We start from the raw sequence: 19,651 nt of genomic DNA on the forward strand, positions 1-19,651 counted from the left end.
AGCAGATGGACTCCCCAGGATGAAGATGAAGGGAGATCACAAGCTGACAGCTGTGTAGTAAGTACAAAGTCCAGTATCAGAAAGTTCCAGGAAAATTGTGTAGGGGCTGTGGAAAACAGTCTGGCAGTTCCTCAAAAAGTTAAAATTACCATATGACCCAGTAATCTCACACCTTAGGGATATACTCAAAAGATTTGAAAACAGGTATTCAAAAGCATACATGTATACCAATGTTCATAACAGCACTATTCATAACAGCCAAAAGGCAAGAACAACCCAAGTGTCCATCAACTAATGAATGGATAGACAAAATATGATATATCCATACAATGGAATATTATTCAGCCATAAAAACGAATGAAGGACTAATATATGCTACACACAGATAATCCTTGAAAACACTATGCTAAGAAAAAGCCAGACACAAAAATTCATATTGTATAATTCCACTGATATGAAATATCCAGAACAGGTAAATCCATAGACAGAAAGTAAATTGGTGGTTTCAGGAGCTAAGGAAAGGCAAGAATGGGGTGTGACTGTTTAACTGGTACAGGGTTTTCGTCTGGGGTAATGAAAAGGTTTCGGAATTAGAGCTGGTGGTTGCACAACACTGTGAATGTACTAAATTGTGCACTTTCACATGGTTAATTTTATGTTAAGTGAATTTTACCTCAAATTTTTTTAAAAAGAAAGCAAGCTCCTGGATTGCTCCAAGAGGATGAAATTGACCAAACACCTACTCTGTTTTTTTAAAATGAGATTTTAGTAACTGAGGCCAAGTCTGAGAATGAATTGGCATTAATATACAGAAAATGAAATAATAAAAATTAGAATCGCTAAGAAAATCATTTTAGTCATGCACAGTGTTTACAAAATTGTGGTGATTCAAATATGATTACCGATCTAAGCAGAATCATGACATAATTATATGGAGGGAGGGGACAGAAAATGTCCAAGTCTGTGATAGAGAGGGAAAGGTGAAAAAGCTAGCTCCTAATCTTCCATAGTTCAAATTAAATAAAAAATACCTAAAAGTGAAAAATTAAAAAGTAGAAGTGCCAGCACATGTTTATTATTTAAAGCTATGAAAGTAAACACCGAAAGAAACAATTACGAGAATTTAAATAAGTTGCCTCTGGGAGTGAGAAATGAAAAATGGGGGTGAAATGCCACAGAGGATTGCTATTTTTTGTAATAAACCTAATAAAGCTAAAAGGGAAGGAGATGGAGAAGGAATGGTATTTATTTACACTGGTTATGAAAAACTAAGCTCACCTGAAGAAATTGTGTGAATTCTGTGTAGTTAAGATGCTTCTTCCGATTATGCCCAAAATGCAGCCGGATAAATTCACAGTCCCAGTTAAAAGGGATATGATGATGAATGGTAGTCTGTCCAAAAATTTCTTTGACATTTTCTTGAAAGGGAAAACAAAAATAAATAAATTATATCTGGAATAAGTAGTTTAGTCCACTGCAATGTTCCTACAGAAAGAAATTAAGAGAAATTTTAAAAGTCAATATTATCTGCTTCTACTAACATTAGCTGCAAAATTTTTTGTGCTCAGAAACCCATGCACAGGAGCACAATTGATACAAAATATAATTTTACAGTTAAGATTGTGTACCATTACATGTAAGGCCATGAGATTCTTAATTTCTCTTGATTTAATTTTAATTAGGAAGTGATTTATATCTTGCATTATAAATGGCTGCTACTTTGCATTCCAGTATAAAATCAATAGTGTTTTCCCAGTTCCTCAAGGAGTCGAATTAAGCCCTTTATCAGAAGCATGAATACCTAAATTACAGTATAATGCAATATTTGTCATACTAAGTATGGCTTGATTGAGGCTTGATTATTACATTCACACTAGCCTGAATATGTCTATTGAAGATAGGTATAAGAAATACTATCAAAAGCATATCATTAGCTCAGCAGCAAGCACCTTATTAAAAGCTTCTGATATTGTCAAAAATATGGTCTTGACACAAAGCTTCAAGATCCCCATAAAAACCATGATTATTAGTCTCAGCTATTAAAATATTTTAAGATAAGTAAAATTAGTGATTCACTTTTAAGTAAAGAAGGACTAAACACAGTATACTAACTTTTAGATAGGAACCAGTCACACTGTGTAATATACAACCAAAACCCTTTGACAGCTTGTCTTCATGCGCTAACAAAGTCATTCACTTTCTTACACCATTCTACACTTACTATGAAAGTCAATTCACAAATGACTGGTACTTTAACAAGCATAGACTGGATAGACTAATTTAGAAGCTCATGCCAAAAAAAAAAAATCGTTAACAAAGTTAAGAAAGCAGGAAGCCCGTTTTACTGATGTCTTAAGAACAAAATTATTTTCAAATTTAAGCCAATTATATTAGTGAAAGGATTTTACTATCTATAGCTATCAATTATACTAAAGAATTAGTAAATACAAGCTTAACGTTTTATAATCTCCAACTATGCTATTTTATCTAATTTCTGCAAATTCTTTGAGTAAGATATTAATCTCATATTGTAAATGGTTTAATGGATTCCCTTTAGTTTTAATATACTTTTTTTTTTTTTGATAAAAGCATTGCTATGCTGAGGGAGCAGGAGGGAGTGTAAGAATCCTGAACTGGAAATCCTACCAGTCTGGACTCAACATGACAGCTCTGAATAGGTCACAGTGATTAGTCAGTTGGAAGGCGGCATTGGATGTCACTGGGGAGATGGGATTCTCATCTTTTCTTTCAAATGGAATGTAGCATTTATTTCTGGCCTAAATAGCAACAGTATTTCAGAGTTTTCAAATCATGTCAATTATTTTCATCTTCCATAAACACAAATTAAATATATGAGTTTTTGTTTCTGAAAGCAAAGAATTAACACAATACAGCAAATCATGGGATCCTAACCAACACAAAGGATTACCCTTGAATCTATATGAAACTTCAACAAGTTGTAAAATATGTTAAAGTTTACAAAATAATTAAAATAATAAGGATGGCAAAAACCTATTTAGAGTTAAAAGTATTATGGCTGTTTAGCAAAGATTTTTTTAGGATCCTCCTAATTCAATTAATTAGTTGCTTCTCTTTCCAAATTAATTAATTTGATTTCTTATTTTAAGTGTTAAACTAAGGGAATATGAAGAAATTCATGGAAAGCATATTAGGATAACTTAAATTACTACATATATTTAAGTAACATTAAGATAAATTATTAAAGGGAATGAGTTATTTTATAACCTTTATTTTAAAGGTCACAACTCCCAAAACTCAACTATTTGATAAGAAATATACGTATTGCTACCTAAATAAGTTTTATATAACAGTGGAATAAAACTGAATTCCCTTTGTATGACTGGAAAATATCAGAATCTCAAGTGCGAAACTATATCAAATAAAGCCAACGATTCAAAAGCTTTCAAACTTATGAAAATTTAATGAACCATGAAAATTGTTTTCTATTATCACAAAAAGGATATTTATAAACCAAAATTACAATGTATAATTTACATTCAGAAAAACAGCTCTAAAATAAAAACTTTTAACTAAAATCCTATTTTGTAAACTACTTAGCAATCTTTAAATAAAATCTTACAATACCTTTGAAACAATTAAAATGATGGCTTAAATTACTCATAATAATTTCCCCAAATATAGAAGTGTCATTTTCCATGAATATTTGTTTAAACATTTCTCCCTTCACCCAAAGTGGTCAGTTGACAGCTTTGTATATGGTTTTATTATGACCATTATTATGTGCTGTGGTTTACTAACTACCCCCAGACACTTTAAATTATTTTAGCCATGTCACAGGCTACAAAATTTCAAACCTACTTTGGCACCTCTTGATATTCCACTTCCCTTCTGTTATTATTTCCACTACCAACTGCCTAAGGCTAAATCAGGAAGCTTACAGAAATAATTAGTACAACTATTGTTTTGAAGTCAAATTCATAATTATCACTTTACTTTTACCAGGATATGCTTATTAAAAAAAAAAAAAAGTTATACAAAAGCTCCAGAACTGGAGAGCTTATACTTGTGTGAGGCAATAGCCCAAAGAGCTGATGATCTTCTTATCTTACCCAGTTTTATCAGGTTCTGTACAACATGAAAGGGAGCAGCAATAATCTCAAATATACCCAATATATCTAACTGAAACTACATAGCAAGTTTCCCCCCAGAGAGAATCCCGTCTTTCCAGTGGCAAACAAGGGTCTTTAGCTCTCCAAGGAGTGCTATTTCAGTGGCCACAGTTCTGGCTTGGATGAAAGGGATATGATAGTCACATCTTATTGGCAACAAGATCATGATCGAGTGTTTTATACTAGGTTGGCACTGCTAAGGGAAATAGGAATCCATTTGTTTTCTGACATATAGAAAACAAAAGACCACTTTTTCACTTCCTGCAGAGCATGGGCTCATGAAAGAGATGGTTTATAATTCCTCTGAAAAGGGAATCAGGGCCAGATACAAAAGTAGCCTGTCATTATGTTCTTTGCTTAAAGGAGAGGAGCACAATGATTTGTCAGGAGGGCAGGTAATGGTGACAACTGTGATTAAGTAAAAATGTTCACAGACATATAACATTAGTCAGTTTAGCTGTATCAGTCACTTATGATGATTGCACTAGATGAAATACATCGAAGCATATATATTATGTAAATATGTCTTAACAGAGGTTTTAATTTCCCCAGCAGCCCACACTGTGTCTCCCCATCTCATCCACCCTCATCCCTCCCCTGGTCCTTATGGGAGCTTCCTACTGGTCTTGTTCACCTTTCTGCAGTACAAAATTACCTCTGACCGGGGCTGGCACTCTTCTCCAAGACTGCCGCCATGCCTGTTCCATGAATGAGCCTGGAAGGAGCTGCTGTACCAACGGTGTGGCCAGAGAACTCCTCCTGTAGGTATACAAGCCATCAGCCCTGTGACACAGCCCACCTACCATCAGCCCAATGACATCCTGATTCCAAGGATTCCAGCCCAGCAGGAGCCACTCCTTCCAACTTATAGGCTTGAGATCAAACATTTTTATTGTCAGGGGAAAAAAAAGTCCTCAATAGCTGAGTTTCACCTGCACAGTTCTTAAAGTGAAGTCAGAGAGGCTTTTAGAAGGACTCCCACCAGGAACAATGAATATCCTTGTGTATAACTGAACAAAAACAATGGCAAGACTTGCAGAAGTAAAGAGTTTCTCAGTGAGGGAAAACTTGGGGAGAAAGAAGAGGAACAACTAAGAAACTAAAAAAGAAAAAAAAAGGAAAACAAATAACAACAACAAAAAGATAAACAACAGGAGCTTGTAGAAGAAGTCCCAGCCAACACAGCATGTCAGGCCAGACTTCTAGGTTCTATTTCCAGGTGGCTCATTAGTTTCCGGGGTGACCTCCTCTGTTTTACTGAGGGAAAAGTATTTCTCTTAACCCTTTACCTACCTCCAAAAGGGACTACTGTACAATCAGTCAACAGAGTAGTCCTGCTGCCAAATATATGTAAAGGTCCACATCTCAGGAAAAATGAGTTTACATTTAAAGAGCATCTATTGCTGTAGAAGTTAGATGTTTCAACAATCTATCACCAAATGGCATAAAAACAAGTAAAACCATGATCTCTTTTTACCTCAAATTCTAAGCTACTCTATATCCTTGAATATTAATGTGACCTTCTCTGTGATACCTGAAAGGAGTCTCAAAAAGTCTTCCTGATTTAATTTGAACACCCAAGTGAAGCTCTCATTCTTACCAAGTTACACTAGGTATTTATTACCATTAGAATTTCATATTATACCATGTCTATAGCTTTGTTTCCACTGAGAGAGGATATGACATTTTTCATATCTAGACTTCCATCTCCTAAATCTTTTTAACAATAGCAGTGGTCATGCCTAAAACAGCCCAATCAGATTATTATTCCCTTTAGGGAAAAAGAGTCTGTTTTACAGGCACAAATGGAACACATTTTTATTTGTAATACATAATGATGGTCAAACATGGTACAAAATCAAAAGGAATCTCTACTTTTTGAGGGTTCTACAGTAGGGGTAAAGATGTGCCCCTGGAAAAGTTTTCTTCAGAGAGTTCCTATTCCCAGGCAAACACTTTGGAACACAATGTTGATGAGATTTTTAACAGAAAATTTAGAATATATAACATGTTTTATATTCATTTATCAGTTAATAGGTAAGAGTGTTGTTGGGGTTTCTTTTTAGAATGATTACATCCTTGTTAAAGCAATAGTCTTTTTTTTTTTTTTAACTTGGGACAAATGCATGGCAACTATTGATAACACAGTGTAGAATAGCTGGTTATCTAGGGTACCTCAATTTAATTCTACTGAGCAGAATATCCAGCACACTAGTGGACAACAGTGAGACCAAGGCAAGTTTACATGATATCTAGCACACACCAGTCATGCAATGGCCCCTATAAGGCTCATGCCACCAGGCAGAAACAGATATACAAGCCATTAAGTAATCATCCACAGCATGCATTAGAAGTTTTACTGAAAGAACACCAAAGAAGAAACAACTAATGATTTTATTCACTCTTTTAAAAACTCCAAAACCCTCTCTTGAGCTTGTACATTCTAAAATGGATGACCAAGGTCTCAATGTAAGTCCTCTAGCCCAGAGCAGAGGTATCTCTAATTTAAAAAAAAAAACTTGTCCAGCATTCAAGTAAATGTTGTTCAATACTAATATATATATAAATATTTGCAAAGATACACACAATTTAAGTACACAATTTGATGTGTATAAAAAGCATATCTAAAAAAAAAAGCATAGATGAGAATATACACAAGTACACAGATAACATCATCATCACAGTCCATGAGATATACTGACGGCGTAATAGTCCTTCCCCACTCCCTTACACCTTGCATCCAATATTCTCTCCCGCCTTTCTCTCCTGATGTACACAAGAAAAATCTATACTTTAAATAAGCTCCAAACTAGAAAACATAAGGCCATCTGGTGAAAAGGATTTAGAGTTAGAATGGATCTAAATTTTCCTTTTACCTAAACATACGTCTATAAATACATAAGCACAATTCATTTTATTAAGTGAGTACAAACATGAAAACTGACCTTTATCACAGATCCAAAATCCTATTAAAACAAACTCCAAGTTAATTATTTCCTTATGCTGAAATTCTGTAGTCTTGAATACAGCCTGAAATGAGTGGGCCTTAGAAATTTTGTTAAACGGCATCTGTAACAGTTTCAATGCTTTTCTTCTTTTCTTAAGAATATAAAATTAAAATTTCTCTCCTTCATTATGATTCTTTTCATTTTAGTTAAGAAAGTTTGTCTAAAAATGAATCCTCAAAATTAGGGATGTAGGGCAGGGAGGGGAAATGGTCAAGGTCCCCAGCAAATAGGTGAGCACCATCAAGAGAACCATCCAGTTGGCCAGGGACCACAGGAACAATGTCGAAAGGGAGCTCAATTTTATCTCATTCCATAAGAATCTTCCTAACTCTAGATTATGGAGCAGCAGAATGAAGGATTCTGGAGGGTTTATATGCTCTTCAGTTCCTAACAGGTGCTATAAAAACTAAAACTGATTTGTTCTGCTTTTAATCCTAATTATATTTTCTTGAAATTTTAACTCATAAATCATAGTCTGAGAGAAAAACAAAAGATCTATAAATTGCTAAAGTTGGAGTCTAATAACTACAAGCTTTCATTTGCATGAAATAATGTGTGTATAAACCACTCAGCTACTTCCTACACATTTTAATCTGCTAATCAACAATGGCATGAGTCTCTATTGTTAGTCTGTTGAATAAACTGACTTGAGTGACTTATTTTTAAAATAGAAATTGGAAAAAGCAATCAAATGGAGGAGACACAAAGAATCATGATACCAAGGTAAAGGGGACCAAAAAAAATAGAATTTGGTGTTGGGAAATCTAATTCTTAAGAAATGGATACATGACAGAAGCACGGGTATACTGTCACTAAGGCAGATATTTATATCAAGTTATTTCCCAAGCATCTGTGCATCACATTTGGAAATAAGGCATATGGGCATGTGTGATACCTATTGAAAATAGAAAATGCAGCATTCTCAGCAGTACAGGATTAATGCTGAATGATGAGATGATAAAGGCTTTATGCTTTAAACTATAAAATCTAGGTGTTTCTGAGGAAAATCAACATTCTTTAGGAGGCAGAATGGCTAGAGCTTGCTCCAAAGCAGAGAGAATGCCAAGATAAACACAGACACCTAAAGAGCTCTGCATAGGTATTTATTTGGGAAAATCTTCTGATAACAGAAGACAACTGGGTCAGTGGGCAGAAGTAAGGAAACAATCAATGCCAAGCTAGAACATGTGCCCACTAAGATGACAGCAAAGGCACCACTGGTCCTTTCAAATACCTGTACTTTCTCACCATTCTCACCATAGCAGCGATACATCTTCCTTTGGGTTTAACTAGAGGATATTTGTTTTATAACCAACACTACAGTGAATAAATATTTAGCACTGTGGCTCAGGGGAAGCCTGATTTTCAAGAGTTCTCTACCACATATTGATTCCAATTCACACCACTAAAGGGGTTCAAGTTCAGTTTTACAAGATGAAAAAGTTCTGGAGATCTGTTTCATTACAATGTGAATATACTTAACACTACTGAACTGTATGCTTACAAATGGTTAAGATGCTAAGGTTTATGTTAGGTGTTGTTTTACCACAATAAAAAAAATCCAAATATTTAAAAAAAAGGGAGGAGTGCTCTAGATCCTTGATAACACTACATTATTTTTATTGAAAAGCCTCTTGCAGGAAAAATTAGCTGATACTCTTACTAAACACATACTAATTTCTGCAAGTAAGCCTCTTCAAAAAACTAATACATGGCTATAGATAGAAATCCCAGCTTGTATGCTTTGAGACATCCACAATGTGCTAGATTATGTGCCTACCAAAGGATTTAAATTGATTTCTACATCCAATTCAAATGGCAACTTTAATATTCTAGCCTTGTTGCCTAAGACCAAAAATCTAAAATGGAGGTTCAGAGAATGCTAACTATTCTTGCCTTAACTCCCTCCTTCAGTTCCATTCTTAGGTGTTAAAATGACATAGCAGCAATTTTCCAAAGATGCTCCAGAGAAGCTCTGAACTCTTTACCCAAAAATTCCTGAAGGTATGAGATGATTACTCCACATTGTTCAGTCTGTTTCATAAAAAATGTTGCCCAGGCTGTCCCAGACAAGATAATTTTACACCACCTACTTTAGGAATGTGAAAGTGTCAGAGAGTCATTGAGTTGAAGCAACAACATTCCTAAATTCCTTAATTTTTTGCAATAGTCTAATGCTTAAAAGAAAATAAAGCCATTTTAATTTTATCTATGTAAATCCTTTTAGGAAATTAATACTTCATTTTTTGACTAGCTCTTAAATAAGCAGCAATCTATATGCAGTTACTAAATTTAGCAATTAAAAACTGAACCAGCCTCACTAACCTCACTTAAACATATAATCTTTTTTTTTTCTTACCAAATGTCACCTCTCCATTTCCACTCTTGTCAAACAATTGGAAAGCCACTATGAACATGGAATCTGGAGCACATAAAACAGATTCAAATGCCAAAAACTCTTGATAGGAGATCAACCTGGAATAAAATATAAAATATTATTGGCTGGTAACCTGCCTTTACAGTATGAATTGTAGCTCAGGGTAACCAAATAACTGATGAAGGGAAGTGTCTCTTTATAGTGGTATTCCAGATAAGAAAGAAAGAAGGAATGATAGAATGTTATGGTTTTGTAAACCCTTAACTCATTAATGGACCTGGGCAATTATCAATAGCCTCTAACATTGCAAGAAGAAAGAGACTAGACTGAAAATAATTGAACCTGAATCTGATCAAGTCTCTAGATCAGAGTTTCTAAAGCTTGGCCCTCAATCGTGCCATTTGAAGCTGGATAACTCTTTGCTGTGGGGGCCTCCTGTGCATTGCATCATGTTTAGCAGCATCACTGGCCTCTGCCCACTAGATGCCAATAGCACCCGCCCCACTGACAACCACTGCTTTAGATGTAATCAACAATTTACAGAAAAATACAAAGGACAAAGGAACATGTCAAATTAAACATTACCAGAGAAACACAATCAGCAAAAATGCAGACTGTGGGAAACTACAGAGTGAACATTCTGTATATGCAAAAAAAAAAAAAAGAACTTTTAAAGAAGATATGGAGGAGAACCTCATTAAAGACCTAAGAGATGTAGCAATTAATTACAAAGATACAGATCTTATTTGGATTCTGATTAAAGCAAAGTAAAAAAAATTTTTTTTTAGTTTATAAGAAAATCAGGAAATGGAAATATTGTTACAACACAAATGCTTGATGATATTAAGACATCAATGTTTTTGAGGAGGTTTTGTTTTGTTTTTGGTAATTTTTCTTATCTTCTGGAAATACACACTGAGATATTTACAGATGAAATATGTCACCTGGAATTTGCTTCAAAATACTCCAGAGGATGAAGGAATGGGTGGAGGTATAAGTGAAACAAATTTAATAATTATCTTAATAATTATTAAAAGTGGGTGTATTCACTTCATTTAAGTGAACCCTAAGATGAACTGGGGACTTTGGTGATTATGATGTGTCAGTGCAGTTCATCCTTAGTTTAAAAAAAAAGAGTCTTAAAAAAGAATGAACACTCAGGGTAGACATTTTTGGCAAAACTTTTGTTTCACTTTTATATATGTATACATATTATACATGTGTGTATGTTTGTTGGATTGTGATGTAAAATGTACTTTATAGATCAAAAAAGTTTGCAGGCCACTGTGGTTAAATTATACTGACAAATAAAAGCACGAACTAACCTCAAAAAAAAGTGGGCGATGAGTATATTGAATTTATTATACTACTCTTTGTTTTATATATGTTTGAAATGTCAATGATAAAATTTTTAAAGGAAAATTCAAAACAAAAAGGAAGAAAACTAAAACTTATTTCATCCTATAATAGTCAAGGTTGTGAAATTAGCCAGTGGCCAAAACTACACTGAAATTGCCTTCAGTGATCTTATGGAGTAGGCATATGCTAGTTTAGAGTCATCTTCCACAACAAATCTTGCTGCAAATATTTCATACCATGTTGCTGCCACTGATAGTGACTAGTATCCAAGTGACAGTATATATCCAAGAAATACATATAACAGTATATATCCAAGTAATTATATACACACACACCAATAGTGCCACATTTTATTCTCAAATGGGCTGATTTGGACAATACATTTACAGTCACCCTATCCAAAGGAACAGACCTAATTCTTAATGTAGCTTCTAGGCCCACAGGATCTGACTTCTCCATATCTCCTCCCTGCTCTCTGCACTCCAGGCCACTCATTTTAAGCTCCTAAAACAATCCATGCTCCTTCCACTCAGGGCCATCATTCAGCAATTCATTTTCCTTGGAATGATCCCACCATCTCCGAACTTTTGTCCATTTAATTTCTACCCAGTCTTTACATAGCTCATCTCAAATATCATTTCCTCAAGAGAATCATCTTAAAGTCCCCAGATGACTTCACATCCCCTTCACACCTTACAGCAGTACTGTACTTTTTTAGTGCCCCTCACAGAATTCTTGTTAAAGTAATTATGTAACTCATTGTTTAAAGTCCAATTCCCCGCTAGAAGGTAGGCCTGTCAGAGCACAGGCTTGATTCAGGGTAGGAACTCATAAATCTTCTTGAATAAACCCAATTTAGAATACATGACTTTTTAGAGATACCTGTTTTCCAACACGGTATTAAGTGACTACATCTTACTTTTCATTTTATGCCCTCATTCATCTAAGACATATTTTACATTCAAAGTTACATTTTCTATTACTTAAAACACTTTGAAGTATGTTTAAATTACACAGATTACATTATACACAAAGCAACGATGTACACTATGCCGTTGCCCTTTTTTGAGGGAAAGAAAGGCTTTGTGGTGGTAGTATTCAGGGCACTGAAGACTATGCCCTCACTGTGCCCACGCTGAAGAATCCTTGGTGAAATTAGGAGCTTGAGTGCCTAATGAATCCTGGGAGGAACAATCAAAACTGTTTATCAGGCTACATGTCATAACACACCTTATGCATTACTAAAAAATATAGTAAAACTCAAAAGTATGATTATCAGTACACAAATTTTAGGGTAGTAAAAAAACAAAGAAGTAACAATATATCAGGTATCATCATGACTATGCACACACTCCTAAAAAGCAATGAGCAATATGTGGTTTTAAGCTCTGAACAAAACTAGAGATCAATGAGAATGTATAACACAAATACAACAGTGATCTAGGAAATGAGTTAGAGTAGACTTTCACTTTCTATATTATGTAATTCAGAAACATTTGAAATTTTTATATTTATAATAAAGAATTAGCATTATTTCTTCTGCTCATAACATTAATTTTAAAAATAAAAATTAAAAGTAGCTAGGCTGATTATAGGAGGGAAGAACAATGCCCAGCATCTTGGTTTTTCCAAAACAAGTCTCAGGAATTAGACATCAAAAATACAATTACCCTGAAGTACAGAATATGTAGCTTTAAAGCATATTTCATGCTCAGTAGTAAAACTTTCTGTATTTATGAGAAGAGGTCAAAGACCTTTTCCTTAACTAGCAAAAGTCGTAAATGGTTGGCTGGCAGACTGAATTTGGCCCACACATGTGTTTTCTTTAGCATGTGAAGCATTATTTTTTTAGTTAGGTTTGTTGCCAACATTAGGAAATCCTAAGGTTTCACATAAATATCCAGTTTTCTGGTTTCTCTTGATAAATTATGAACTTGGGCAACAGGTTTCTGGTTCCAAGTAGCATCAGCTTCCTGGAGCCTAGCAGAAGCTGCCTTCTTCAGAGAGACCAGGGCTTGCCAGTTATCTACACCTGCCCCTGCAGATCTGAGACTCTTGCAGCGTAGATTTCCAACTAAGTGCCACTTTGTTTAAAATATAAATTCTATGGACTTTACTAAATATCTACATTTTTAACTACCAGTATATTCAAAAAGGCAAATCATATATTCATGAAATTTAGAGTCAGAAGGACCCTTAGAAAATCTGAAGAAGTGATCTGTTCAAAGACATTCAGCAACCCAGTGGGCCACGTCGAAGACTCAACTCCTGCCTTCAATCCAGTGTTCACCATCCTGCCCCCCAACCCCAAATTTAAAGTTATAGTTGAAAAATAGAAACGGTATCTGGTATCTATAGCAAGTAGAACATTATTATAATACTCAGCCAACCCTCAATACTCAGAGTTACCTTTGTTATACAGTGATTTATTTAAAGAAAGAAAAGTCAATTAAGAAACACAAAAGCAACTTAAAAATAAGTCACTTTATATTATTCACCCTTAAAAAGGAATAAAATTCTGATACATCCTGCAATGTGAATCTTTAAAACATTATGCTAAGTGAAATAAGCCAGATGCAAAAGAGCAAATATTGTATTGTCCCACTGATATGAAGTACCTAGAACAAATTCATAGAGACACAAAGTAGAATAGTGGTTACCAGGAACTGGGTGCTGGGAGAGAATGGGGACTTGTTTAATGGGTATGGAGTTTCAGTATGGATGAGGAAAGAGTTCTGGAGATGAATAGTGGTGATGATAGCAAACAATGTGAATGTACTTAATGCCACTGCACTGTACACTTAAAAATGGCTAAAATGGTAAATTTTATGTTATATATATTTTAATACAATAAAAAATAATAAGTCACATGGGGTTTCCCAGGTGTGCACGTTTGTCAAAACTCAGGAAATGTACCTTTAATATTTATATTTTTCACTGTGTGTAAATGTTACATCTAAAGAAAAAAACTCAAAACAAATATTAAAATCTAGTTAATAATATGCATGCTGAAATATTTAAGAAGTGTATCAATGTCTGCAATTTACTTGAAATGTGTAAAAAAAATAAGATGGACTGATGTAAAGATAGACGGATACATACATGAAAAGAAGTTGAGAAAGATGTTAATGGTAGAATACATGTGGTGGGTATATGGGGTGTTCACTGTAAAATTCTTTCAACTTTCCTGAATGTTTGAAATTTTTCATAATAAAACATTGGGAGGAAATGGGGAGTGGGGATAGGCCACTTATTCTCTCTGATATGCTCCTTATCTATTTTTAGCCCGCAGGCATTTTATACCACATTGTAATGTAACAATACTTTTCAGAAAGCAAGAAACAGTCTGCTTATCTGGCAACATAAAGCAAACATGTTCCAGAATAATTTTTAAAGCTCTTTTTCCTTTATCCTGCCATGGATTCTCCTATCTATAAAAGAACCTGATCAAGACTTCAGCAGAACAAAGGCAAACCACAAGCCACTAACTGTGGAGTGAAGAAACCGTTGCTTACTTCACACTTTGATAGTTTGTTTTCTTTTCTTTCTTTCTTTTTTTTAAATTTATTTTTGGCCGCGTTGGGTCTTCTTTGCTGCGCGTGGACTTTTCTCTAGTTGCTGTTGTCTTCGTTGTGGTGCACGGGCTTCTCATTGCGGAGGCTTCTCTTGTAGTGGAGCACGGGCTCTAGGCACGTGGGCTTCAGTAGTTGTGGCTCGCAGGCTCTGGAGCGTAGGCTCAGTAGTTGTGGCGCACGGGCTTAGTTGCTCCACGGCATGTGGGATCTTCCCGGACCAGGGCTCAAACCCATGTCCCCGCCTGCATTGGCAGGCGGATTCTTAACCACTGAACCACCAGGGGAGCCCATAGTTTGTTTTCTTTTAACGAGGATGAGGGGGCACCTTCACTTTTTACCCTACCTCTGTTTGACTTTTTTCAAAGAACATGTATTCATTTTATAACTTTGAAATAATATATTTTATGAATTTGATGTATTTTAAAATTTTCCTAGAGTTCCTTTGTAATTTACTGAATGGAAACTAATAAAATTTCAAAACATTAATATGATAATTTTGTAATTTTTAAAACAACCAAGATTTCTTCATTAAAGGTTTTTCTATACACATGTAGAATATTAAAAGAAAACACCTGTGAAAAAGAAAGGAAGGAAAACTAGAGTTTTCCACATTATAGGAGAATAGGGCCTCCTGGTGAAATTCTGACTAGAGCTAAATAATAGAAACTATGGTTCTAGAAGTTACAGTTTCAAACATGAAACTGTCTAAATATTTTAGATTAAATCACACAATAATGGTCCCTGAGATCTGCAATTAATGCACAAAATCATTTTGCTTTTCATTATACAGCCAGAACTTCAAAGTTTAAGCCACAATCTCACAAATAATGCTTGGCTAATGGCTTTTACTTTTAGACAACCCATCATGCTATTTATCCTATACAATGCTGTTTCTACATGGCTCTCCATAGCAAGCACCTGTATCAAAACACTTCTGCTTATTTTACTATCTGTTGGAGGAAAGGGAGCAGGGAAGAAGAAAAAGGGGGCAGTTTACATGCTAAGAAAACATGGGGGATAAGGGCAGAGCATGGGGCCACATTTGACCACTCCCAAACCTTCTTTTCTGATACACTTAACTAAATCACTCAAACTTGTTTATGCTAGTTCCATTAACTGAGATTTGGTCTGGGGTAATTATAAACAATATTATGTGATTCTATTTCAAGTTATATATGTATAAGACTCATCATCAAAAAAGTATAATAGGGCTTCCTTGGTGGCGCAGTGGTTGAGAGTCCGCCTGCCGATGCAGGAGACACAGGTTCGTGCCCCGGTCCAGGAAGATCCCACATGCCGCGGAGCGGCTAGGCCCGTGAGCCATGGCCACTGAGCCCGCGCGTCCGGAGCCTGTGCTCCGCAACGGGAGAGGCCACAACAGTGAGAGGCCCATATACCGCAAAAAAAAAAAAAAAAGTATAATAGAATCAAGGACTACCTCTTGGAGCTGGAAAAAAGATGGACCAACTGAACTATTCGAACTTTTCATCATTGCCCTGGGTAAAGGGGTGGGAAACAGAACAATGGAGAAAAGATAGTTTTTTTAATTAAGAGAACTAATCTTGTGTTATTGGGGAAGTCAATCAACCTCTCTGGAGCTCATTTTCCTTAAACGTTAAATGAGGAAGGGGTGGCTACTTGGAATAAGTTAAACATTATCAAAGCCTCTGATTTTCTTAAAAGTATTAAAGAAACTTTAACAATGATATTTAACTTATTTTTTAACATCTTTATTGGAGTATAATTGCTTTACAGTGGTGTGTTAGTTTCTGCTTTATAACAAAGTGAATCAGTTATACATATACAAATGTCCCCATACCTCTTCCCTCTTGTGTCTCCCTCACTCCCACCCTCCCTATCCCACCCCTCTACGTGGTCACAAAGCACCGAGCTGATCTCCCTGTGCTATGCGGCTGCTTCCCACTAGCTATCTATTTTACGTTTGGTAGTGTATATATGTCCATGCCACTCTCTCACTTGTCCCAGCTTACCCTTCCCCCTCCCCATATCCTCAAGTCATTCTCTAGTAGGTCTGTGTCTTTATTTCCGTCTTTCCCCTAGGTTCTTCATAACCTTTTTGAAGCCATAGACCCTTTTGAAAAAGCTGTGATTTCTCCCCAGAAAAATGCAGATACAAATTCACTCATTTCGCATTATATTTCAGCAAGTTCAGGAAACTCTGAAGACTATCCAAGAACAGGAGGTTAAGAATCACTGTGTCTCTAGGGCTTCCCTGGTGGCGCAGTGGATAAGAATCCGCCTGCCGATGCAGGGCACACGGGTTCGAGCCCTGGCCCGGGAAGATCCCACATGCTGCAGAGCAACTAAGCCTGTGCGCCACAACTACTGAGCCTGTGCTCTAGAGACCGCGAGCCACAACTACTGAGCCCGCGTGCTGCAACAACTGAAGCCCGTGCACCTAGAGCCTGTGCTCCACAACAAAAGAAGCCACCACAATGAGAAGCCCACTCACCGCAACGGAGAGTAGCCCCTGCTCGCCGCAACTAGAAAAAGCCCATGCGCAGCAACGAAAACCCAACGCAGCCAAAATAATTAATTAATTAATTAAAAAAAGAAAAAAGAATCACTGTTTCTAGAAAATTCCACCTTTCTCTGCTTTTAGAAATAATCTATGTTTCATAAACATATATTTATCATATATTTATAATTTTTATGACCTAACTCTATGAATCAGATTTCCTACCCAATCTCAATCTGATTTCTTCCAAGGAGAGAGGGGAAAAAGGAAGTTTAAGATGTTTTTAAAATTTGAAATAGAACAGATTTACCTTTTCAAAAGAGAAACAGTTTGTTTTTTTTTTTTTAAGTAAACACTATTCAACAGTATTAGATTCTTTACTAGCCAAACCCATTTTTGATCTATCCCACTCTGGCAACTTAAACACTTGATTCCACTTGACCACACTTTAACAACACAACTGATTCTGGCAGAACCACATGAAGCTTCAAATAAGATAGACAAGTAGGATGGATCAGAGCAGACGGTCACAAAAGGAAGCATCTGAAAAGATATGGATATCTGAAAGCAAGTCTCAGGCCAAATTAATGACAATAAATACTCTAAAAGTTTCTAAAAGAGCTTTAATAAATTTGAAGAAGGAAGTCTGATTAAATATGATTAATTTTTATATGCCTTACTGTCTAATCACTATTGAGAGACCCAATGACTGAATGGTCCACAGTAACTCAGCAGTTCATTTGACTTTTTTTAAGAGACTGGGCACAAAATATATACAAGTTCCGTGATATCTGCCATTGATAAATTATACAAAATCTTTCCAAGATATAAAGTACTCATAGTAAATTTCATGCACTGTGCTAGATATTCTGTGAGAAAATACAAATGAATACAATAACCCAGGATTCAAAGAACTTAGAAAACAACACTTCTTCTTTAACTATTACAACAGCCTTCTAAACGAATTTCACTGCACGCAAGTCTTGTCCTACTTTAACCTCCCATTTTTCTAAAATCTGATCATATTTGTAATAACAGAAATAAGGTTTAAAGACTTAAAACTAGTTTTGCCTAGTTTTTCAAAGTTTTTCACACAAGCACCTCTACAGGTAGGATAAAGAAACTGGGCCCTTGGAGGCCTGGGGCTGTAGCTTGGAACTCACAAAGCAAGGCATAAAAATATTCCATACCCTCCATAATACAGTCATACTTGATTTTAATATAAAAATGCTGTTTCCCCTTGATTTGAGTAAACTGACACTCTAGTAAGATGCACCTTGTAACTTCTGTGACTGCACACATGTATACACTGCCAGGCTAAAAATACCTCCAAGTCTGAGAGTCACAAGCCTACAGGATATAGTCAAAGCTTAGCACATGAGGTCCCAGCAGCACTCCAACCACTACTCTGACAACAACAAAGTAATGCCACAGCCCCACCGAAGTACTTGTAACACAACCTCCTCAATGCATATGCAGCAGAGACATGCAAGTGGCCCTTGATGTTTCATGCCACTGTTGTTCCCTTTCCTGGAATTCTCCTCCCTATTTGTCCAACCACCAGCAAGCTCCTTTTTGTCTTGCCAGATTTCACTCAAGCATCACTTCTTCTAAGATGCTCTCCTGACCACCCAAAACATAGTTAACCATGCTTTCTTGGGTGTCCTTTGTATGTTTCATATGGTTCTACTATAACACCTTATTCCCAAAGTATTACTTTTTTTTCTTTGTTTACTCATCCTCTTTCTCACTAAGCCATGAGCTTCTTCTTACGGTCAGGAACCTCATTTAATTTGTTTGTATTTCTAACGTCCAACAGTGCCTGGCAAATGGTGGTTGTTCAATAAATATTTGTCAGATAAATGAGTACACAGATAAATGAATAAATACCACTCTCTAAATTCTTCCCTGATTTATTTTTCTTCATAGCAGTTATAACCGAATGTTACAATTTACTTAAAAAACCAACACTTCTACTTTAACTATTTTAAAGCTACAACTACATAGCAGTTATAACCTAATGTTATAATTTACTTTTAAATTTTGTTTATTGGTTTTCTGTGATTTATTCACTGATGGAATTCTAGTACTTAGAACACTGCCTAAAATATAATAGGTACTCAATATTTACTGCATGAATGAATGAATGAATGAATGAATGAAAGACAGTTACCTAAAAACCATTCTGCTCAGATTATTCAATATAAAATACTGCTTTTGCATGTAATTTTTTTTTCATAAAAAGAAAAAAAGAGAAAGAAATGTAGTATATTTGATAATGGCACTAAATAACAGTTTTTATAAACTTCTAAGAAAAGATATGGTTTATTAATATTAAAATTCCAGATGGTCATGGGTAAATTCATGGTTTTCCTATTTTTTAATATAATATGGAAGAACATTAATTTTTAAAAAGTGCATAAAGGTTCTTACCCATCCTTGGTTTGATCAGCTACTCCTGCCAAGAGCTGCACAATCTTCGGATTGCTATTTGGATCATTATACAGTCCAAGATAGCGCTGGACAAAGTCTTCCGGGGTCATGTAATGTTCTCCACTGACCTCAGTACTGGCATACTAAAAAATAAACAAATAATGTATACTTAAAATTAAAAGTATTCAATATCATTTTGTAGCCAACAAATGTTTTCTGAAAAGGTAAATTAAAGGCCAGTATCATAATCAAAATAAGAATAATAAATG

General features: G+C 35.4%; 1 protein-coding gene across 1 annotated transcript in view; it reads right to left on the bottom strand.

Moving 5' to 3' along the window:
• The window catches only part of SLC25A12 (solute carrier family 25 member 12), an 89,035-nt gene that overhangs the window by 50,606 nt on the left and 18,778 nt on the right, over positions 1–19,651 (bottom strand). Inside the window, exons 3-5 of the mRNA XM_007117888.4 lie at positions 19,383–19,525; positions 9,519–9,634; positions 1,279–1,418 (exon numbers count right to left, since the gene is read on the bottom strand). Of these exons, the coding sequence (XP_007117950.2) occupies positions 1,279–1,418; positions 9,519–9,634; positions 19,383–19,525 (399 nt within the window). The remainder of the gene's footprint in view (positions 1–1,278; positions 1,419–9,518; positions 9,635–19,382; positions 19,526–19,651) is intronic.

The sequence above is a fragment of the Physeter macrocephalus genome, chromosome 2 (genome assembly GCF_002837175.3).
Source record: "Physeter macrocephalus isolate SW-GA chromosome 2, ASM283717v5, whole genome shotgun sequence".
Lineage (NCBI taxonomy): Eukaryota > Metazoa > Chordata > Mammalia > Artiodactyla > Physeteridae > Physeter > Physeter macrocephalus.